Source organism: Giardia intestinalis, chromosome 4, assembly GCF_000002435.2.
Source record: "Giardia intestinalis strain WB C6 chromosome 4, whole genome shotgun sequence".
Classification (NCBI taxonomy): domain Eukaryota; phylum Fornicata; order Diplomonadida; family Hexamitidae; genus Giardia; species Giardia duodenalis.
In genome coordinates this window covers 1,214,748-1,235,194 of record NC_051859.1, presented here as the reverse complement: position 1 = coordinate 1,235,194, position 20,447 = coordinate 1,214,748, and the positions used below count along the sequence as shown (strand labels likewise).

At 47.7% G+C, this 20,447-nt stretch overlaps 16 protein-coding genes across 16 annotated transcripts; 11 read left to right on the top strand and 5 right to left on the bottom strand.

Moving 5' to 3' along the window:
• Positions 1–115: 115 nt before the first annotated feature.
• Positions 116–1,102, top strand: GL50803_0015279 (Spo11 Type II DNA topoisomerase VI subunit A; the record flags this gene model as incomplete). Its single annotated transcript, XM_001706536.2, has 1 exon — positions 116–1,102. One exon carries the CDS (start codon positions 116–118, stop codon positions 1,100–1,102), a length of 987 nt encoding a protein of 328 aa, XP_001706588.2.
• Positions 1,057–2,049, top strand: GL50803_0010756 (Membrane protein; the record flags this gene model as incomplete). Its single annotated transcript, XM_001706535.1, has 1 exon — positions 1,057–2,049. One exon carries the CDS (start codon positions 1,057–1,059, stop codon positions 2,047–2,049), a length of 993 nt encoding a protein of 330 aa, XP_001706587.1.
• Positions 2,050–2,144: 95 nt separating this feature from the next.
• Positions 2,145–2,813, top strand: GL50803_0010755 (Splicing factor 3A subunit 2; the record flags this gene model as incomplete). Its single annotated transcript, XM_001706534.1, has 1 exon — positions 2,145–2,813. The coding sequence occupies one exon, from the start codon at positions 2,145–2,147 to the stop codon at positions 2,811–2,813; it is 669 nt and encodes a 222-aa protein (XP_001706586.1).
• Positions 2,814–2,817: 4 nt separating this feature from the next.
• Positions 2,818–3,714, bottom strand: GL50803_0029304 (Cathepsin B; the record flags this gene model as incomplete). Its single annotated transcript, XM_001706533.1, has 1 exon — positions 2,818–3,714. One exon carries the CDS (start codon positions 3,712–3,714, stop codon positions 2,818–2,820), a length of 897 nt encoding a protein of 298 aa, XP_001706585.1.
• A 49-nt stretch (positions 3,715–3,763) lies between these two features.
• Positions 3,764–4,939, top strand: GL50803_0016569 (Transcriptional regulator, Sir2 family; the record flags this gene model as incomplete). The annotated part of the gene is made up of 1 exon (XM_001706532.1): positions 3,764–4,939. One exon carries the CDS (start codon positions 3,764–3,766, stop codon positions 4,937–4,939), a length of 1,176 nt encoding a protein of 391 aa, XP_001706584.1.
• Positions 4,940–5,138: 199 nt separating this feature from the next.
• GL50803_0016570 (Ser/Thr protein phosphatase 2B catalytic subunit, alpha isoform) lies at positions 5,139–7,736 on the top strand (the record flags this gene model as incomplete). Its single annotated transcript, XM_001706531.1, has 1 exon — positions 5,139–7,736. The coding sequence occupies one exon, from the start codon at positions 5,139–5,141 to the stop codon at positions 7,734–7,736; it is 2,598 nt and encodes an 865-aa protein (XP_001706583.1).
• A 25-nt stretch (positions 7,737–7,761) lies between these two features.
• Positions 7,762–10,086, bottom strand: GL50803_002897 (Furin/Protein converstase 2; the record flags this gene model as incomplete). Its single annotated transcript, XM_001706529.1, has 1 exon — positions 7,762–10,086. The coding sequence occupies one exon, from the start codon at positions 10,084–10,086 to the stop codon at positions 7,762–7,764; it is 2,325 nt and encodes a 774-aa protein (XP_001706581.1).
• A 116-nt stretch (positions 10,087–10,202) lies between these two features.
• On the bottom strand, positions 10,203–11,228 carry GL50803_00103935 (DNA repair protein RAD52; the record flags this gene model as incomplete). Its single annotated transcript, XM_001706528.1, has 1 exon — positions 10,203–11,228. One exon carries the CDS (start codon positions 11,226–11,228, stop codon positions 10,203–10,205), a length of 1,026 nt encoding a protein of 341 aa, XP_001706580.1.
• Positions 11,229–11,306: 78 nt separating this feature from the next.
• GL50803_002822 (uncharacterized protein) lies at positions 11,307–13,100 on the top strand (the record flags this gene model as incomplete). The annotated part of the gene is made up of 1 exon (XM_038046018.1): positions 11,307–13,100. One exon carries the CDS (start codon positions 11,307–11,309, stop codon positions 13,098–13,100), a length of 1,794 nt encoding a protein of 597 aa, XP_037901986.1.
• On the top strand, positions 13,087–13,854 carry GL50803_0013143 (uncharacterized protein; the record flags this gene model as incomplete). The annotated part of the gene is made up of 1 exon (XM_001706527.1): positions 13,087–13,854. One exon carries the CDS (start codon positions 13,087–13,089, stop codon positions 13,852–13,854), a length of 768 nt encoding a protein of 255 aa, XP_001706579.1.
• Positions 13,855–14,010: 156 nt separating this feature from the next.
• GL50803_002824 (uncharacterized protein) lies at positions 14,011–14,526 on the top strand (the record flags this gene model as incomplete). The annotated part of the gene is made up of 1 exon (XM_001706526.1): positions 14,011–14,526. One exon carries the CDS (start codon positions 14,011–14,013, stop codon positions 14,524–14,526), a length of 516 nt encoding a protein of 171 aa, XP_001706578.1.
• Positions 14,527–14,590: 64 nt separating this feature from the next.
• Positions 14,591–14,959, top strand: GL50803_002825 (Ribosomal protein L7Ae; the record flags this gene model as incomplete). The annotated part of the gene is made up of 1 exon (XM_001706525.1): positions 14,591–14,959. The coding sequence occupies one exon, from the start codon at positions 14,591–14,593 to the stop codon at positions 14,957–14,959; it is 369 nt and encodes a 122-aa protein (XP_001706577.1).
• A 56-nt stretch (positions 14,960–15,015) lies between these two features.
• GL50803_0031833 (uncharacterized protein) lies at positions 15,016–15,498 on the bottom strand (the record flags this gene model as incomplete). The annotated part of the gene is made up of 1 exon (XM_038046051.1): positions 15,016–15,498. One exon carries the CDS (start codon positions 15,496–15,498, stop codon positions 15,016–15,018), a length of 483 nt encoding a protein of 160 aa, XP_037901985.1.
• A 75-nt stretch (positions 15,499–15,573) lies between these two features.
• GL50803_0016774 (Trichohyalin) lies at positions 15,574–17,397 on the top strand (the record flags this gene model as incomplete). Its single annotated transcript, XM_001706523.1, has 1 exon — positions 15,574–17,397. One exon carries the CDS (start codon positions 15,574–15,576, stop codon positions 17,395–17,397), a length of 1,824 nt encoding a protein of 607 aa, XP_001706575.1.
• A 106-nt stretch (positions 17,398–17,503) lies between these two features.
• On the bottom strand, positions 17,504–18,013 carry GL50803_002486 (putative Cytosine deaminase; the record flags this gene model as incomplete). Its single annotated transcript, XM_001706522.1, has 1 exon — positions 17,504–18,013. One exon carries the CDS (start codon positions 18,011–18,013, stop codon positions 17,504–17,506), a length of 510 nt encoding a protein of 169 aa, XP_001706574.1.
• Positions 18,014–18,029: 16 nt separating this feature from the next.
• On the top strand, positions 18,030–20,405 carry GL50803_0016773 (Sec1 family protein; the record flags this gene model as incomplete). Its single annotated transcript, XM_001706521.2, has 1 exon — positions 18,030–20,405. One exon carries the CDS (start codon positions 18,030–18,032, stop codon positions 20,403–20,405), a length of 2,376 nt encoding a protein of 791 aa, XP_001706573.2.
• Between the last annotated feature and the right edge of the window lie 42 nt (positions 20,406–20,447).

Genomic DNA, 20,447 nt, shown 5'->3' with positions numbered 1-20,447 from the left:
CGATATTGATAAGCTGGGGCACCAGGATGACCGAGCTATTTTAGAGTTATACAGGAGGATTCTATTACAGCTCTATGAGCAAGTAGAGTCTAGTGCTGCGGGGCTGATCTTACCAATGAGCGAGCAAGACTTGCAAGATAAGAAGGGTATCAGTTTTAAGAGACACCCTCTACGCTTCGCACGCGCCCTCCGTATGATAGCAGAGTCTGCATGCGCTGTTGTTAAGAAGACCTTTGTCAACATTCGCAGTTTGTATTACACTGCTCCTTCGCTATATGGGTCGCAGATACAATCCAATGTATTAATCGCAGAATTTTGCTTCGGATATAGTATAGAGCGCGAAATGATGCATTATCGGGCAGCTGCCAAGGGGCTTTTGCTTGGGAACTGTACTATGGTCACTCAGGTAGGAACAGTCACAGCTTCCAGCTTGGTGGCCGTGCCCATCAGCCCGCACTTCTTCTACTTACAGCAAATACACACAGACGCGCAGTTTGTACTCGTAATAGAAAAGGATACGGTATTTGAGCACCTTATTGACAGCTACGAAGCTATCAAAGATAGGCTGGGTCAAAGTTTTATGGTGATCACTGGCAAAGGATACCCCGATGCGGCGACACGCGCCCTGGTTTCTTTTCTAGACAGTTGCAGAATCCCCATATTCGGTCTTGCCGATGGAGACGCTCACGGAATGAACATTCTGTGCACGTATGCCTACGGCTCTGCCTCGGCAACTAGGAAAAGCGTGGTCCCTAATCACTATATTGCACCGTCATTGGTGCCAATTGGCGTCTTTAACAGTCACATCCAACGGTCGTCAAAAGCAATTAAGGGCTCCCGCCACTGCGATCCAGCAGATTTGAAGCTGTATGATATACTGATTACCAGACTGACTGCGCTGGGCCGTCTCGAGTGGGCCAATGAAGTCCAGAATCTGGCGGCTCTCGGCATGCAGTATGAGCTGGAGACCATTCTTGGACAAGAGGGTGGGCTAGTCTCCTACGTAGTTGAAACTGTTGTCGGGGTTCGCAAACGAATATGCAACTTTGATAATAAATGCACTGCGACACGCCTTGCAGGTGCTCGCGCAAATTCGTCCTAGCGGTGGTGCTTGGTCAGATTTGTGCAATTGGGAACTCTGCAAGTGGCGTGTTTAACGACCTTTTGTCAGGGATTAACGTCTCTGTACCCTTCTTGCAGTCTATGCTCTTCTACGGGCTGCTTCTATTTTTATGGGTACTGCCTTCCGTTCACAAGCTATTCGTCCACCGTGCCCGCGATGTAGGCTTTTTTCTTCTATCTGGGATCCTAGATATCACAGCAAACAGCCTTGCCATAATGTCATTTGTTTACACATCTGTCGGCGCCGTTCTACTCATTCTTTGTCTCTCTACGCCCTTCTCCATGATCCTCTCGTTGATCATTACGAAAGCGCGCTTCTCGTGGATGCAAGTGATGTTTTCCTGCTTCGCTACGGGGTTCGCGATATTGTTTGTCATTCTTGACACTATGGGCGACGAGTCAAAACACAGGGTGCTTGGAGATTTGCTTGCTGTAGCCTCAGCCTTTATCTACGGGCTCACATCCGTGATAAATGAGTTCGTCATAGGCTCATATACACCTGTCCAATTCCTTGCCAGGCTCAGCATCGGCGCCTTTTCTCTCGCGCTTATTCTGTTTCTCTGTTTCGAGGCAGACAACATCCAGATTTTGGCGACCCTTCGGCCGTGGTGGTATATCATAGGATATCTCGTCAGCCTCGTGGTGATGTACAGTGTTCTCCCGTTAGTGATTAAGTACGGCGGTGCAGTTGTTTTCAATATCAGTCTCATAAGTTGTAATGTTTATGGAATGTTTGCGTCCTTGATCATATTCAAGTACAAATATATCCCTTGGATTGCAATCCCTGTCTTAGGTATTATCGGATCACTGACGGGGTACTTTCTTTCTCCTTCCAGCTCTACCTGTTGCCGCATAACACCTATTTCTGTGGAAGCTGCGCCAGAGGGGACTCAGCAAAGCCAAGTAGACATCTCGTTGAGCGTGTAGTCTTGTTTCAAATTTTATTTCACTATAGCTTAATATATTTTTCAAATATTATTTCCCAAACCTTTTGAGCTGCTTGGCCTCATCTGCGGTCACAGATGCCGGCCGGAGATGGCAAGGAGCGAGGAGTTAAAAAGAAGATAGGGGTAGAAACAGGTCAGAAGGCGCGTCAACATCGCAGAAAGCAGAGGGAGACGATTGTCGTCGATCCTGCTGTAGACGTCGATCCTTTCTGTTTTAAAAACTATCTTGGGAAGTACGAGTGCAAGCTCTGCGGAACTAGACATGTAGACAAGGAGTCGTATGCCAAACACGTGAGTGGAAAGCGGCACCAGCACTTTCTGTCGAAGAAACTTAAGCTTAGTAAGAAGGATGATAGTGATGAGCGGGATCCTAAAGCGAGGCTCCCAATGAATCAGCCGGGATCTTCTGCCTTGAGTAGCACAGACCGAGTGATGCTACGAAAGAGGGTGCTACCAAAGTGGCACGTGGACGAAGTCATACACCCGGAGTCAGGCAAAAGTGGATACTGCGTAAGTCTCTGGTGCCCGAAGATGAAGGTGGGGATCCCACGATATCGCATTGTAAGCACATACGATCAGTCAATAGAACCTGTCTCTCCAGACAAGCAGTATATCGTAATCTCTTGCCATCCCTACAGAAGTGTTGGGGTTTGTATAATGAATCAGCCAATTGACACTGCAACTGTCTATGAAGAGTTTGACAGTCTCACAGAAACATATGTCCTACAGCTTTTTCACGCTTAGCAGCTCACATCGGTGCATTATGCTCTGTGTCTATGTAAACAACCCTATTCTCAATGCCGCATTCGTTAACACCCTTTAGAATACGAAAGAATCCATCCTCGCCCCAGGACGAGCCCCAAGAGTTCTGCGCTATCCAGTACGAAACATTCCTAGTTGTATCCACACCGAAGCCAACCAGAATGACCGCCTGAGTACCAATATAGTCAGTGCTTGTGCGATTGTATATTCCACCATGGTAGGTCAACAAATCCTTGTAAACAAATAGTTCCGCGTATAGCGGTCCCTTCTGCATTAAGAGTTCTGCGATGCGGGTAGCATTACCCCCATATATATGAGCTTTGCTAATCCTATTGAAGGAAGGGGTGCTTCCGTCCACACAAGCGTTTGGGCACGCCGGCGGCACTCCGTGCTCGCTGGAATTAAATGGAAAGCATTCTTCTGAGGTAATGCCCACTTCAGTAAGGAACAGAAATCCGGCACGGGCATCCTCACCAAAGCACCCCGTGTCACTAAAGCAGCTGAGCAGGTATTGAGGGGAAAACAGGGTAGCTTCATCTCCATACATTGAGCAGTGATACATTGAGAACATGTCGACTGCAGCTATTGCCCATGACCCACTACACAAGCCCTGATCGCGGACAGGAACCGAACAGGCAGGATGGCTCGCCCGAAAGTCATACACCAGTGTGTCATTGCCTGTATACCCAGTTGGCGGAACGTAGTGCACCAACTCACAGTGTGGATCCGGACTAGTATTAGTAAGTGAATTGATTGAGCTGCTGACGGGATCTACTCTTGATGTAGGCTCCCTAGCTCTACTCATAGACCGGCGCAAATAGTATCCTGTGTTGATACCAAAGTAGGCAACTCCAAGGGTCAATAGAAGAGAGACCCAAATCATTGAACTGGTAAAAACTTTAAAGTGGCGACACAAGTAGTCTCAGCGTTTCATGGTACCCGATGTAGATGTCATATTTGAGGGCCTGAGCACAAAGCTGCGTCAGGATCTTCTCAAAGCATTTGCAGATGAGGTGGAGCGGGTAGGATCTCCTACTGCTGCGGCTTCCAAAAGTGGCACCAGCCTTAATGCCATACTGCAGTTAGCTAGAACCTTGCGAGCTGGTCGAGCAGTTATCTTTGTGACTGGCGCTGGGCTCTCTTATGCCAGTGGGATAACGCCGTATCGTTACTCTAATAAAGCCATCTGGTCTAACTTTGTCATGGCCTCTGGAGAGCGTCGTACATTCAAAGAAGATCCGGATCAGTATTGGAACTCCTTCTGGCTCAGGACGCACGAGATACCGTCGTTCATCAATGCAAAGCCAAACCAAGGCCATATCGCTATTGCCAAGATAATGCGGAAGGCAGACGTCTTTGTTATAACACAGAACATAGACACTCTGCATACGAAATCTGGGGCCCTCGAAAATAGATTGGTTGAAATACACGGGCGCTTAGGTCTGTACAAGTGCGTCAACCAAGCCACAGGTAATGTGAAGGGCCTCGGACGCCAGCGCGATTGCCCTTATTCTAGGAGCATCTCTATAAAGCTCCACGATCTGAACGCTTACGCCGTGGACGGAACCTCACTCGCCAACAATAACCTGAAGATTAAGATCCCGCGCTGCCCCGGATGCCTTTCGCCTATCATGCCTCACGCGCTCATGTTCGACGAGCAGTACGTCAGCCACGACTTCTACCGTTACTATGAAGCCGAGCAATGGTTGCGAGCAGCAGATGCCATCGTCTTTGTAGGAACATCTTTTTCAGTCAACATAACACAAGATGCGATTAATATTGCTTTAGAGAGCTCTAGAGATATCGAGCTCTACAGCTTCAATATCACCCAGGATGAAAAGATTGAGGAGGCTTCGTATCAAACGGCATGTCAGCGCCTCTTTAGCCAGGGCTCGCGGCCCCGGGTGGATTCTCTTGCGCTACAGTGGATAGTAGGACCGAGTGAAGAAACGCTCCCCCTGCTAGATCGCATCCTAACAGAGCTTATGAGTGATACATTTAGCACTGAAATTCATCCAGATGAGCGGCTTGGCCAGCCCAGACTGATCTATTGCTATCGTAAAGAGCCCACTGAGAAGATTGGATCGTCTATTCTCAATATAGATTAGACTTCGTAGTATTTTATTTTTATCTGTATGGAAGCTTTCCCTGCGAGATTACTGAGGTAAGCTTAGTAATTGTGCAGGGAGTTGTGTGATCGTTTCTTGTAAATTAAAAATTCAAGCGTTAGGCCCCACAAACTTCCAACTATCTTTTCTATATTAGAATCTGAAGCTCACTTTTTACTGCCCCGATCTTGCTGTACATATGGACCCGTTCGTTGAAGCCTTTGTACCGTCTTTTTTTGCAACGCTGCTCAAAGAGATTAGAAAGTGCTACGGGCGATCTCGCATCGGGGAGCCTATACTTGATCTTAAGCAGGTTTTGCGTGCAACAATGGTCAAGGGGGTTCTGCAGCGAGGGACAATAGCGCTCGGAAACGATCCCGGGGTCCTCCGCATCTATACACGCGCAGCTTGCCCCGGCACTCTGGCCAAGAATTACTTGGGAGAGTGGTGTTTTGCTTCGAAAGTCGCCGAAGAAGCATCTCCGCGAGTCCATGTGGTAGGCGACATACATGGAAACATTGAGGCTCTCTTTAAAGTTCTAATCAGGACAAAGCTATTTATTCTCGATGAGCCCATGAGCAACGAATCCTACGAAGGCTATGAAGACCCAGAAGAGCCATTTTCAGTCAAAGGATGGGGAGTTCACCCTCGTTATGCGGTTGAAGGAACGCAGAAGTACATTGTGAAGGACTATGACCATATCTATCTCTTTCTTGGAGATTACGTTGACAGAGGCTCCTTTTCCATTGAGTGCCTTGTTGTCCTTTTGGGCCTAAAGATACTATTTCCAAATGCAGTATATTTACTGCGAGGAAATCACGAGACACGTGCATGTTTACAACGTGGCCAACTTTTTCAAGAGCTCATCCACAAGTATGAGTACGTAGAAGCGTCGAAAATCACTGACAGACTCCTGCGCCTTTTTGACGCACTCCCAACCTGCGCACTCATCAATGACTATGTCTTTGCTGTTCATGCTGGTATCTATTCGAAGAACGCATCTCTTGCAGACATAGAAAAGTACTGCACAAAACGAGCACCCTGCTCTAAGTTTCACACAAAGGCGCCATACTTTGACCCCCTTCACAATATGCTTTGGGCAGACTTCGTGGAGGATCAACCCGCGATTGATCTAAGCCAGGACTTGGATCAGTCATCTCCCCCGCTTAAAAGAATCTCCACCGGCTTAAATTTAGTCTCCTCTGCAAGGAGTAGTAAGAAGCAGAAAACCTATCATCGGCGTACACAATCAGACGGGGACGTTACTTTGGCTAGTTCAGATTATGCCATGGTTCAGGCAAAGAAGTCTATCAGTATTGGTAATGATATTCATCCGTCCGAAACGGAGGCTTTTATTCGGTTGGGAGTCTGTCTCAATAGACGTAGGAACACAGGCATTGTGTTTTATCCCTCCACAGTGAAAGAATTCTTGAAAAATGAAGGGTTGGGACTATTTATAAGAGGACACCAGAGTACACCATTTGGAGTGTCCATCTCACAAACGGGAAAGCTAGTGACTGTCTCCATCAATTCTGACTCCACTCCGACTTGGCTGGGTGCTGTTTTAACCTTGGTACATCCCGCTGATGCTGACGCTTCTGAATCTATATCCCCAGTTAATCTTGCCAGTGATACCTCCAAATGCTTTCCATCAGATACGCTCGACGACCAGCAGACAGATCCTCTCTTTCACCTCATAGAAGATGAGGATTTGCAGCCCAATACGCTTCCTGTTATTAACAAGCACGATGGTCCACTTTGCACTAGAACATTCCCAGCTTATTCTGTACCTGGTTACACTGTCCCTTCTTTGTTTTCCATTCAGGACGCAAATTTGGATGCCCCTTCAGCAATACCTACTAGAGGCTATGGCTCTCGGAGCCAATCATCTCCACATTCATCTATCTCCTCTGCCTCCGGCCTTGATGACGCTGAAGATCCTCGAAATTCAGAATGTGGGCAACTTAACATAGATATAAGCAAGACAGCTTCGTTACCAGACTCTATGACCACGCGAACCTCGAAGAAAACAATTTGCATTGTCGATCAGTTATCAACGTATGCCCCTCATATGGATCTACGGTATCAGCCCTTCATCATTGCCAAACTCAAAGGCTATATTCCTCTTGCTAACAGCAAATATGATGTCATGCTTTTGCCAGACTACTGTATTCTTCAACCCCCAGACCCGCCAGAAAATGCGGCAGAAATCTTCAACTATTACTGTTCGTGTCGGTCCATGGCTGAAGCAGGGTTACTCGCTGATAATTCTTTGGACAACGTCGATATTGGAGAAGAGTACGCAGGACATTATTATACTCTAAACTCTTATGACATGCAGAAGTTCACCGCCTTTATTCCCAATCTTCCTGCTCTAATCAAGCTCCTTTTTGCAATCAAAAATGAATTTGAACTACCGACATGCGTAGTCTACTCTGTCTTTTTGAACTTTCTCCAGTGGATTTATAGTCCTCAAATGGAAAAACTTGATTTTCAATTCAAAGATGATGATCTCTACATAGGTGATCTTCGTGTGCAAATGCACCCCTCTCTTTTTGAGCCAGTTTTTCCGGCCACGATTCTTAAGAACATTGTTTTTATCTCTCAAGTACTCCCCGATGGCGGTCTTTCTTTTGTAGGCCCTCTCAAAGAAAAGCTTCAGAATTGCCCTGTGTTCACTGTTGCTGTCCACCGCCTGATGGAGGTCACTAACCCAACAAAGATCAAATCCATAACGCTTAAGTGGCTTCCCCTAGCAATGGGAATCTGCTATCGTATGTTGTGGCTGAAAGGTTGAGCTAAGTGTTCGCACCTCTATAGGGTTACTTGAGCACTAGAGCAGCTGCCGCCAGAATGGCACTTACAGTAGCAACCGTTGTTATGCTTGGGCGCATGAAGGCTCCGGCGGCAGGCTCTGAATCGGCCAAATGAAAGCGCACAAGAGGCGAGTAAACGGTTCCCGGAAGCCATTGGTACGGCGTGATGTTAGCAGTGTTGTGAGGCACCATCATAAAGAAACCACGGGTATCCTTTTCAAGAGGAATCTTGAACGCGTCCCATTTGTACTCGTACTCGCTATACGAGACGTTAGAAGCTATGAGCGTAATTGGATTGTGGAAGCGGTCCGTGATCCAGAAGTCTACAGTGGATGCATAGGTAAGACCGCAAGTTGCAGGCCTCCACTTCAGATGGACAGTGCTATCAGAATAGATCTTGTTGTACGACTTGGCAAATGTCAAGTGAGTTGTCTGAGCAACCCCAGTAATCATGAGCTTGACAGAGGTAATTTGTGCTGAGGACACAGCGTGCTTATTGTGTATTGTAATTTTCCAATCTCCAGGAGAAGCCTCTCCAAAGAAGGCGTTTGTTAGAAGATAGACGGTGTCTGAGAAACTGTCTGACGTATCCGCCTTCCTGGCATCCAAAACTCTACTTGTGGTCCCACCCGGAGACGTTATATCTATGACAATGTCACCAGCAAATCCGGTTGTGAGTGATAGGGCGAGCTGAACTCTTTCCAGGCGCATCATGTTCTTTTCTGGGACGGTAATATGTATATCTATAGAGTCATCTGCATCTAGTTTTTCGGTGTCGTCGTAGGAAAAGGTTGCATAGGTGGCATCTGGAAGCACAGGCCAATTCTCGGCGATGCTAACTGCCTTCGTTACATTGAGCAAGCCAAACCCGTACTTATTGCTGAAGAAGAATCCGTTGTCGTTGAGGACCCATCCATTCTTTTCGTCAAACTGTGTGCTATTGTTGACAGTCTGGGAGCTGACGGCCATGATGTGTAGGATGTCGCGGACGTTGTAGTTTTTGTTTATGACCTGTCCAATTATGGCAACAGCTCCAGCAGCAATAGAGAGAGCCCCTGCTGGGCCGCTGACCCCAACCAAACAGCCAGTTGCTTGATCGGAGTCAGTATAGTTACATGCACTGGGGGTCGTACTTGTTATAAGAGAGAGATTTGTGCTGTCAACTGTTCCGTTGACGGGCACAGAAAATACTATGTTAGACCCAAATGTGGTCTCATCATCCGGTTTTCCTTGAGGAGACGTTGCCCCCACGACTATTGCGCCTGGACTCCTCAAGAATGGATAAATATTAGCATCTGTATGACCCTCGTCGCTTGTAGCGAAAAGGTAAACAGCGGAATTAGTTGTGGCACCGTCGCTCATTGCAGTAGATAGCCAGGGGATGTCGTCAAAAATAGTACAACATCCACTAGAGCAACCGTCAAGAAGGAATGACGTAGCTATTACAGATGTCTTGTAACTCGCATCTGTATCTGATGCTGTTTCGTTCAGGTACTTGAGATAGGCTGCAGGATACAGGCCAAGGAGCAGCTCGGACAGGAGAACGTCTGTCTGGTTATATGCCATGACGATGAGACTAGATTCTGGAGATATGCCTTCCGCGCCATAATCGTTACATATATTCCCAACAGCAAGAGCAGCTAGAGATGTGCCCATGTTATACGTTTCATCTGCATTCTCAGTTGTGAAATTTTGTGAGAGTGTGTGGTCAATTCTGTCGGAGATGTCCTGATTATCTTGGGAAACGCCACCGACCAAGAGCATTTGAATAATTGTATTCTGCCCAGTGTAGCTTTTATCCCAAACATCTGTTATATTAATGTCAAGCGTTTTTATCTTCTTTTTGCTATCCGGTGCAATATACTCGCCAGTTATGTACCAAAGCAAGTCGTGCGCAGGCGAGGTGCAGTTTCCTGACTGAGCAGCGGGGGCGGCAGTATAATTAGAGAGAGTAGCAGGCACTTTGATGGATAGAGAAATATCTGGATAAACCGCAACAACTCCCGCGCGCGCCGCGATCTCATCTAACGCTGCAACTTTCTCCTCATAGGTCATAGATTCATTGTCGTCAGTGGTATCGTATGCATCGATGTCTGGCTCTTCAGACTCTTCTGAAGAGAAGCAAGGAATAGTGTAGAAATTAGGAATACCCATGAAGACCGCATCACTACCGAGCACTGTATCCACATCAACTGTACCATCCAGCTGAATAATGCATGTGGCATCGTCGGGAATATACTCTGGATATGAAATAGACGCTGTCTTAGAAGTTGCTCTGGAAACTCTAGAGAGAGCAGCAGCTAGAACCAGAGCCAAAGATGGTAGCAGCATTTTTATTTTATTCTTGAGACAAGAGGGTAGTAACCTGCAGCTAACGTTAGTAGGTTCGTATGCTAATACTATGTAAACACTAAACAGTATGTTCAGAAATAAAAATCTATGGAGAACTATTTGCTAAATATAGACTGACGCGCCTTGCTGAACATGGGATGAGATTGCTTTAGCGATGGCTCTGATGGTAAAGTCTTTTCCTGGTTGCTGTCAGGTGCTGCCGCGTGAAGCGTTTTTCGATCACTTTGACCGGGGAATTGCTCAGTTGGTCTTTTGGTTGCAGCAATCTGAAACAAAGAAGGTTTCTCGACCAGTATTTTGGTGGGTGGAGGAGCCTTATTTGCTCCGTTGATATTGATTTCTGGCTTTGTATTGCAAGGTTGTGCTGGCAGATTACCAATGGTATCAATCTCATTAGCATTGGAAGGAGTGTCCGCCACAGAGAGTTGTAGAGCTGCCAAGGCAGTGGGGCCTGTGCCTGTTAAGTTGAATTGTCCACTGGTAACAGGTGAGACTGTCGTGTGCAGACGCTTCGAGTTATTCAAAGGTGCAGCATTAGAGGTAGCAGTAGAGGCTGCAGCTACCACGTCTTTTGAGGCTGTTATGACCCGGTCTGGGTTCTCTTTAACATCAAATTCATCCTCATAGATTGAAAGAACACTGCCCCTTGAAGTTGCAGAGTCAGAAGTGATATTATTCCCCAGTCCTTCACCAAAGCACCGGAGCGCGCGCTTCATTGCGTCACTCACAGCAGACTTCTTGGCCTTCTCAATTGCGTCTGCTTGAAGACGTGTATTCTCTGCGTTACCAACCCCAATTCCCTCGTGGTAGCAGCCGTTGGGGAGGGTGATGCGGACCAAAGCAGTATAGCAACATGACCATATGCCTCGCTCTTCCTGTATGAAGTCTTGCGTAATGCTGATAATGTTAGACGACCATCCATCGTATCGAAATGCTTCATTGGCTAATCTTATTGTCGTCGAAACGTCTAAGTAGGGTATCCGCGTGTTGCGTGGCCCCTGTCTGGTACTGATGTGGTCGGAGCCCAGACATCGGGATAGGGCCGCCTTGGCTTGCTTTCTCTGAGCATCGGACAGCTCTCGCTCGCCCCATGGTGGAAGGCGGCCTTGTATATTAGCCATAGAGTCCTTGGTTTCCAGCTACGTACAACAGAATATGTCTTCAGGTTTAAAAATACCTCAAAGCAGAACCTTGACAGCATGAGTCATGCGGATAAATCTCAAGGAGCTACGACTCCGTCTCTTACAAGCTCAGCTTTAACAACCACTCCAAAAAATCAGAAGCACCAGCACGCCGCAGATCAAGTCCAACAATCCGCGTTTCATAAAGACTCTCCACATAGGCAGTTCATTGATTCCATGAACATGGTTGTTAACGAAGCTTCCTCTGCTATCGACAAAGAGGTGGGCCCCGACGTCCAAACCTTGAATGTCGAAAATGCGCTCAATCTTTTTGTTAGAGAAGGCTACGTGGCAACTTCGAACAGCAAGAACATGGAGATGCTGCTGTTTAAGGTCATACCGCAACTGCAAGACGAGACAGGTGTCATTCAGCGATCAATCCTAATTTACTACCTATCAGCCCTCTACCTGGCGACACGACTGCCCTCCATGCAAGAGGGCTCTTTTGATATCCCGACCCTTATTAACCGATATACTCTCCCCAATCTTCTCACCCTCGCACAGAAGACAATTCAACTTAGATTTAATTATGTGGCCCACTCTTTAAACCAAACGCACACTCAGGCAGAGAAAGCAGCGCCCTCATTCATGCCTGAGATTAATGATAACGCAAAGACTCTATCTGGATCCTACTGGAATAAGCTATCTCTCAGCTCCGATGATGTTTACAAGCGAGTCAATGCATGGACAGAGCATAGAAACAAAGTCAGAGAAGAGACAAGGCAGAAGGCGGAACTAGAGAGGGCAGCTGATCTGACATTTAGTCCATCAATTAACAGACGCCCTTCCAAGCAAGAAGAAAGGGAAAAGGCAAAGCAGACCAATGCTGATGTCGCTGGGATTCAGCCTAGTAATGTTAACACTCTAGATGCTCGCAGACGGATGGAAGATGCTGCTGCTCTTAGGCTATACGACCAAGGTATGGCTAGGCATACGCGAATCCAGAAGCTTCACACAGAGCATCTGAACGATAAAATGAGGCAAGAATTGGAACAGTGCACCTTCTCTCCGCAGATAAGAGAGCTTAAGCAACATGTTATTAATGGATCCGGACTAGTGTCATCAACAGACAGCCACAGACGGTCTATTGCTAGTGCCATCTCACGAATGCGTCAATCATGCACCTTCGATACCCCCACAAAATCCATCAAATCTGGATCACGAAAACAGAGTCAGTCTCTTATGAAAACATTAGATCTTGTTGTATCGCCCTCGCCACCCTTCTCCACTTCTCGTAGCATACGCTCGGTCACGCCTCGAGGACCGCATGACGCTGCGGATAAAAGCGTCAGGAGAATCACCTCGTCGTCACCGTCACTATCGCAAGAGAGAAAACTCTCGACTGCAGGGCTTTTGACGGAAGAAACATATAGCCATAGAAATCCCAAAGCCTCCTCTCACTCCGGTGGGTATCAGCGTAGCGCATCTGGGAGCTTCCGTCCGTCTACGTGTGACTCATTCAACGCGCGATCCTTCAAGGACGATGCCGGCTTCAAAAGTATGAGGTCTCTGTCTCGTTCATATTCCCCAATTCATCCAGCAAGGAAAGTAATTAATGAATGCACGAACCCCTGTAGAAATATACTCTCTTTTGACGCTGAAGCCAGGACTACCTCACTACGTTCGAAAAATAATCCAGCGCGAATTGCCAGTTTCAAAAACTACAAGATGGAGCCAGATGTGCAAGCGTCTTCAATGCCGGCACTAACTGCCCAGCAGACTCGTTCCTTGTTCATTCAAAAGACTTTCTTTGAGACGCACAATCCTAGTCCTACCCTACCCAAGAGCAAAAATTATCATGAACCCCACTGAGCTCAGACAGCGTAGATCCGCTCCCTCCGCCCCCTCTGCTGCTTCTTCTGAGCGCCTTCTGCAGCGGAGGCCTAGATCTGCAGTCAAACCAGAGTGGAATGACCTCCAACAGGATCATTCCAAGTACAGACTTACAGAGGATGAAATTCGGCGCAGGAGGGAGTCTCGGGCTCCAAGACCTCTTACTTCTCAGCCACTGCTCGGAGACAGGCATATAACGGAGACCAGGCGTCCGTCCAGTGCTTCTAAACAGGACCGAAAGGCTAGCAGTGCATCTGGTGGCAGTGGAACACAGGTATCACAGATGCTTCATGCATCGCAGAGCTCACCTCAGAAAGCTCAAAACTTGATGGAATATCTTATTGATGACGTAGAAGGGTCTCTCACCTTAAGAGACACCGGAAAGGCCTCTGCTGCACCCAGATCTCCCGTTCTCAATAGCGAGGATTACATAACTAGCGACACTAGTAAGGCTAGAAGATCTCCTTATAAACAGGCAAGCGATCCTTGCGGTCACCTTGCAGTGCTTCAAGCCGTGCTCCAAAAGCTCAATCATCTTACCGACAGGGTTGATCAATTAACAGAAAGGCAGACGTCTATCGAGGAGGAGCTTCGAATGGCCCTGGAGGAGAATTTAGAACTCAAGCGAGAGGTGGAGCTGCTACGTCGTGATGTGAGGCATCAGCAGGAGATAAGTACAGGCCAAGAATACGTTTCTATGGAAGAGGTTCTGGAGCGACTTAAGTTGGTGTAGAAAGTTCCGCCCTTCTTGGGTCTGCTGGGCGCCAGACCTTTTGAAGTATTCGTGAATTATTATTGCATCTTGTCGGTTTCTCCATATTCTCATGGCTTTTGCTGCAGACCGGCTCGGCTGTCGAGCACGCTGTAGTTGGAGCATCTAAAGGCAAAAATGTTTCTTCCTCCTATTCACTGCAAGAAGCCGTACACAGCACGAGATCGGGTGCTATTCTACTCCCCCACAATACAACTACAACCTCCAGCGCCCATCAGAGGTCTTTCGTGCAATGTCCACCAAGGTTACCATGACCCTCCACGTCCAGTGACTCAGAAATACAGCCCCGCGGAAATACATGATTGCAATGGAGTTACAACGCTACTTGCAGGAAACAAGTACCTACTGAGTTATGGTGATAAGGCGCTTACAGGGCCTTACGAGCTGCGCAAAAAAGGACTGCATCCATGTGACCACTGGCCTGGGCCGGTGCCCCAGAAGCCAGAATATGTAAGAACAAAGCAACCGCTTGCAATTCATAGCGTAAGGATTGCAATCACCCAAACGCCCACTCACAACGTTGAACACGAAACGCTACGGCCCAAGCCAATCCGGCTGATTCCCCAATATGAGGAACTTAAGACAAGGCAGTACAAAAGCAAGGGAGCAGAGTTCACTGAGGAGTGGGGCTAATGAGCCACGTGCTTGCCATATCCACGTGGAAAATGTAATAAATTAAAACTCAATTGAAACAAGGATGCCAGATGCACGCGCTGTTCCCTTGGCCTCAGAGGCCCAGTCCAAGAGGATCTACGAACTTGTGGATCTCGCCAAGAACAGTAGGTCGATTTCACGGGGAATGAATGAGGTCACCAAGGCCCTGAACAAGGGCAAGGCACGTCTCGTTGTCTTATCCGCAGATGCTCTTCCTCTCGAGCTGGTCCTTCATCTTCCCGAGGTCTGCGAGGACAAGGGAATTGCATACATATTCGTGCCCTCGCGCCAAGAACTAGGTCGAAGTGTGGGTATATCGAGGCAAGCCGTCGCCGTGGCCATCAAGGCTCCTCGGCAGGGGACAGCACTTGATGACAAGCTAAACATATTCCTTACGGAGCTAGGACACTGATCCGGAGTAAATGGTGGTGAAGCAGTGTGGCCTGCCCATCTCGTTTGATGCTTGCGTCAGTCTCTCAACCTTCTGTAGAAGTCGCGCGGATTTGGACGTGTGCCATCTGGAGCTACAGTATTTTCTTGCGCTTGGGCAGGTGTAGGGAGAGTTGATGCCGATAGGGAGGTGGGTTCCTGTGGATGACCGTGCCTATCTGTACCAGAAGAAGGAAGTTCTACTGGGATAGGTTGAGAAATAGCAGATCGAATAGAGCTTGCAGCTTGGGTCACCGAGCACCCGTGCTCTCCGAACGTTAGTTGCACTTTATTGGCTGCTTCACGAGGATAGTTGGTTGCTACCTCGACGACATACTGTTTCTTTCCAGGCCTTAGAATGACGGTACAGTACTCCCCCAAGGAAAGTGATACTTCGGCGGGAATGTCAGCAAAAGTGAACGCAGGAGTTTGCTTCTGCTTAGACGATTTAGACAAGCTAGAAGATTTGGATCCTGCATCTTCTGTGTAGCTATCACTATAATCACTGTAGCTATCAGACATGAGATGAAACTGTAGTTGCAAGAGTGCAAGAGCGAAGCAAACCAGGCGATTGAAAAAGAAATTCAAAAAATTCATATGACCGCGGATTACAAGGGGGTAACATCTTTGCAAATAATCCCAAATGCCAAGGCGCGGATCGATGACATTGAACTAGACTCTCCACGCTCCATTCTTGCGTGCCAGCGCGTTGGCGTTCTACCACAAGAGCTAAATTTTTGCCAAGAAAACTCTATAAACGAGAGTGATCCGGAAAAGCGCAAACTCATCTTCGAAGCATATGAAAAGGATAGAGCTATGGCTCTGGCAGCTTGCCTGAGCGAGTTCCAAAAGATCTGCGATAACGGCGTTACGCTAGCCGAGTCTATTGCATTTCCAAGGCTTGCCAATCTTCTTCCCAGATCAAGAACTAAGGATCCTAGGGTTTGTAATGCTCTAGAAGCCATTCAACGGCGATATTCCCCGGACGGTATGGAGCAGCGGTTAATAGCTAAGCAGGTTGCGCGGCGCAAGCGTTGCATGGCAGAAATAGTACAAACTGTATTGAACGAAGACAAGATAAACGAGAGCATGTCAGTAAGTGCGAACCTGGTAGATCAGAATAAGCAGGTTAAGCAAAAAGAGATAGCTAAGAAGATGGAGAGGCTCCTCCAGAAGCAAGAGGTAGCAATGGAGCGATACAATGAAGCCCAGAAGATTGCTGATGAGCACTCATTAGATATGCTACGTAAGTACCAGCTACAAATGAAAAGCACAGAGCAAAATCTCAAGGAGGCAACGAGCAGGCGGCGTAAGGAAGCAGCCTTGCAGGCTAGTAGGCACAGAAAGCAGCAGCAAATTATTGAAGCTAAGCGGAGGAAAGAGGATGCGGAACGTATGCAACAGTTGGACCGGTTTCTTGCGAGACAGCAAGAGATCGACAATCGCTTGCAAACCTTGCAGAACAATGAGCAAACTAAGCGGATGCTTCAATCAGAAAAGCTGAACACACGGCTGATCTCTGCATCTATGCGAGCAGACCAACTTCATCTGCAGAAGATAGAGCAGCAGCGTGCCGAGCTTAAGCAAAAGAACGCACTAGCTGAGCAACGCAGAAATGACATGCTTCAATCTCGAAAGGAGACAATCCTGCATGCCCACCTGGCCGCTTGTGAAGCCCAGAGAAAGCGAATGAAAAATCTTGAACAAGAACGGGAGTTTCAGCTCCTCCAAAAAAAGCAGAAGATAGCAGAAGAAGACGCTTTGTTCTCCCGGCGGAAGAGCGAGCGCCTACGTGCTTGCAATAGGGTTGCTAAGGTAGCTAAGTTGAAGGCTGACCTTGAAGCTGAGATTCAGCAGCGGAGAAAGGAACGGGCTGAGAGGATGGATAGCTATAAGCGAATGATCTTGAATGCACATGATAGTACCATAAAGGAGAAGGTGGCACGACAGAAGGAGGAGACTCGGCACAGTGCGGAATCATTTAGAGATACCAGCTTCAAGGTGAAGCACCAAACAGAGGCTATAACGCAACAGATCCGCGAAACGTTTCGGCAGAACAAACTGGATGTGATACGACAGGCAGCCAGCGTGATCAACAGAAAGCCTTTACATGGTGAAGAAGATGGATTCACGAAGGCGCTTGCGGTAATATCACACTCTCAAAGACCACACAAACGGATAGACTTTAAGGGTTCCTCCAGCATGACCCAGGAGCGGCTGAAAGCCGTCCCAAATGACTTATATGGCCAGGTCCGTCTCGCCGAGAAGTCCGGTGGATTCATTGATTATGCCAGTATCCGACTGGTGAAGCCAGGTGCCTACAGGGAGCGTATCTTGAAGTCACAGCAGACGCGCCCCCGGTCCGCGCCAACCAACTCTGCTCCCTGGACTGCAAAGTATAGTGTCTATGAGTTAGCATAAGCTAGAGCGTTAGCACTGTTTAGATATAGTTAGATTTGAACGAGTACTCGTGAACGGGTGCTTACTTCTTGCTGATAGATTTTATTTTAATTTTATTTCAATTGTTCTAAATTGTACTTTGATTTTTCAATCGGGGTTCCCTGTCCAAACAATAATCTAATTCATCTATGCCGTGGTCTGATGCTGCTGTCACAGGGTTCTTCCTTTCAAAGAACTCCTGCAGCAAGTGGATTGCACGCTCGTCAGGTACATACTTGGCATTCAGCTTTGTCCACGGACGTGCTGTGTGGTTATTTACATCTAGTACCGAGCCACAGCCACCGAACTTGCTGTTGCGGGCGAAGTAAATAATGTTTGTTAGGCCCACAATTGAGAGGGCAGCAGCACACATAATGCAGGGTTCGATGGTTACATAGAGCACACAGTCAGAAAGATCTGTGCCAGATGGTAACTGAGCCAATGCCATGATCTCTGCATGGTGCGTGGAGTTACGCGTCTTGTTAGTTGCGTTTCTCCCTGTAGCAAGTATGCGGCCAGCACTGTCAACGATGGCGCATCCGACGGGAACCTCACGCTCTGCGAGTGCAAGGCTCGCTTCCTTAAAACACTCTTCCATTTCGTCAAAACAAAAAATGAGTGCCGAGGTGATCTCAGGCCCGAATGAACATCCGATCTTTCGCTTCTTTTGTCAATATCCACAACAGATCCGCCCTCTCTTGAGAGATTATCTGATCATACATTACTTTGAGAAGATTGCAAGTTTCCTCAAGAAGAATAACATCTACGGTATTTTGATCCTAGATAGCTATACGTTACCTATTATCGGGTCTCTTTTCACTACCTCGATCTTAACGGAGTATCGCCTTGTTCTGAAGGATTCTTTGGAAAAGACCCGCACTCCACAGCCAGCCATGTTTGGGGTGTATATGGTCTCTACGACCCTAGAGGCGATGGAGATGGTAGCGCGGGACTTTGGCTGGGGCGTCAATGGAAGCACCCATGTGTCGTCGTTCAGCGCAAGTGTTGCGGAAGCAAAGCAGGCTAAGAAGGGATGCTGTGGCCCCTCAGGCTCTAAGGTCCAATTTCCGTATAAGTACAAGGGTCTGTTCATACTCACACCTGGTCCGCTTTCAGCCGATGCAGAGAACTTTGTGAAGTCGTCTGGGCTCGTAGACTTGCTCTCTAAGGCAGGTGTCATGAGCTTCAATGTCGACTTCACCGTTAGGTGGAACAGGTTTATCAATCTCAACCAGCCAGAAGCATTTCTGATAGCTTATGGCATGCACAAGTTTAATGCAGATACGTATCAGGCTATTAAGAAGCAATACATCTCCACTACAGTCGAAAAGCTGTGGTCTTTATTTAATTCCCTAGAAATGGGTCCACCAGAGGTACGCTACTATAAAGGAGTTGCACGAGAGTCGCACTTTTCGCTTTGCAAGGAGATCGCCGAGGCCCTAAACAAGAAGCTGCAACTTACCCCAGTTGCACCGTATAACAATAGCTATCCGTGTGTTAACAGCACAATAATCATAGTAGACAGGGCGTTTGACCCTATTTCCCTTGTTGCTCACCACACACTCGTCGGCTCCTTCCTGCCTGACATGTTAGATATCAATGATGACTTATACTTAGCAGATGCCGCAACTGGCCAGCCGTGCAGCCCAAACGACGCTAAGATTGCAAAGTCTCAGAAAAAGGCTGCGAATTTGATTGAGATAGATCTCTCTGAATCATCGGACGTTTGGAACGGCTTCAGGTTCATGAGCATGGCCAACTTTCTTGTGTGGCAGAAGGATATTATCAAGGTGTTCCGGAGCTTTGACCCTTTGGATAGAGACTCAGTTACCATGATGACTAAGCCCAAAGAAATACCCGTCAACTACGGGCGCCACGCAGGTCGAGTGATGAAGATCCCGTCATATAGCCTGGTGGATTCTTCCATCTTCAACGTGCCATATATGACGCTGAGCGCTCAAATGAATGGTGTCTTCACTATTATTAAGAAGTTTGCAGATGAAATAGAGGCCAAGGGGTACCTCCCGCTCCTTCTAGCAGCAGAGTCTACCCTGCTTGACATTCTGATCAACGGAGACCGCATCTCTGACCTGGATTCTATAGCAGTTGGCCCAGAGAAAGTCTCTATTACAGAGATCCTTCAGACACTGTCATCCCCGAGCACGGACTCCACAGTTGCCCTTCGTCTCTACATGTACACTGTTCTAATACTGGAGAAGTCTGGTCAAACAGATAGGGGCCTCTCTGAATCTATTTACGGGAGGCCTCTCCGCGATTTGATCAACCTTAACTATAACGTTTCGCGGCTCTGGCGGCTGGATGAGGATGCTGACTTTCGGGCATTGTGGACTGGGTTCCTGCAGACCTTTGTTACGTATGACTTTATTCACTTGTGGCAAGCGATGAAGAAGAGTCCAGTTCATAAGGGTGTTCTAAGCAAAGCAATCGAGGAGTCCCGATACCTCCCCGCCCTCGAGTGTATCTTCCGCTCGTTCAACGATAGCCCTCTGTCACAGACAGCCGAGAGTCTCTTCCCTGTGGCAGAGAACCAGAGTCTGGCCATGGTAGAGCGTAGGCGACGTGGGGCGCCTGTTAAGCGCGACGTGCTTGTTTCCAATGTGTCCAACGCGGCGGCAAAGTACTATCCAGAGTCTCCAGAGGGCAAAGAGCTCCAGACCTATTTAGAAAAGCATGAGATAAGCTCCTATCGCAGCAGAGAGAAGGTCTACATCTATATGATTGGTGGCGTTACGCCAGGGGACGTCAGCGCTGCCTACCGCGCAACGGGCGACTCGGCAATCCCAGAGCCCAGTCCGTTCAACTCAGCCTATTGGACTCCTGCGCTTGGAGACTTCGATTGCGTGTTGATTTCGGACGATTTTTATACTCCCTCTCGCTTCACGCAACGCCTGGCTGGGCTGAAGCCGGGGGTCCTTTCGTCTATAGATGAGCTACGTAAGATTGCAAAGAGCTGGTCTCAAAATAATTAGACCTGTTTTCAAATTGTATGTAAATATAACATTTAATGGACT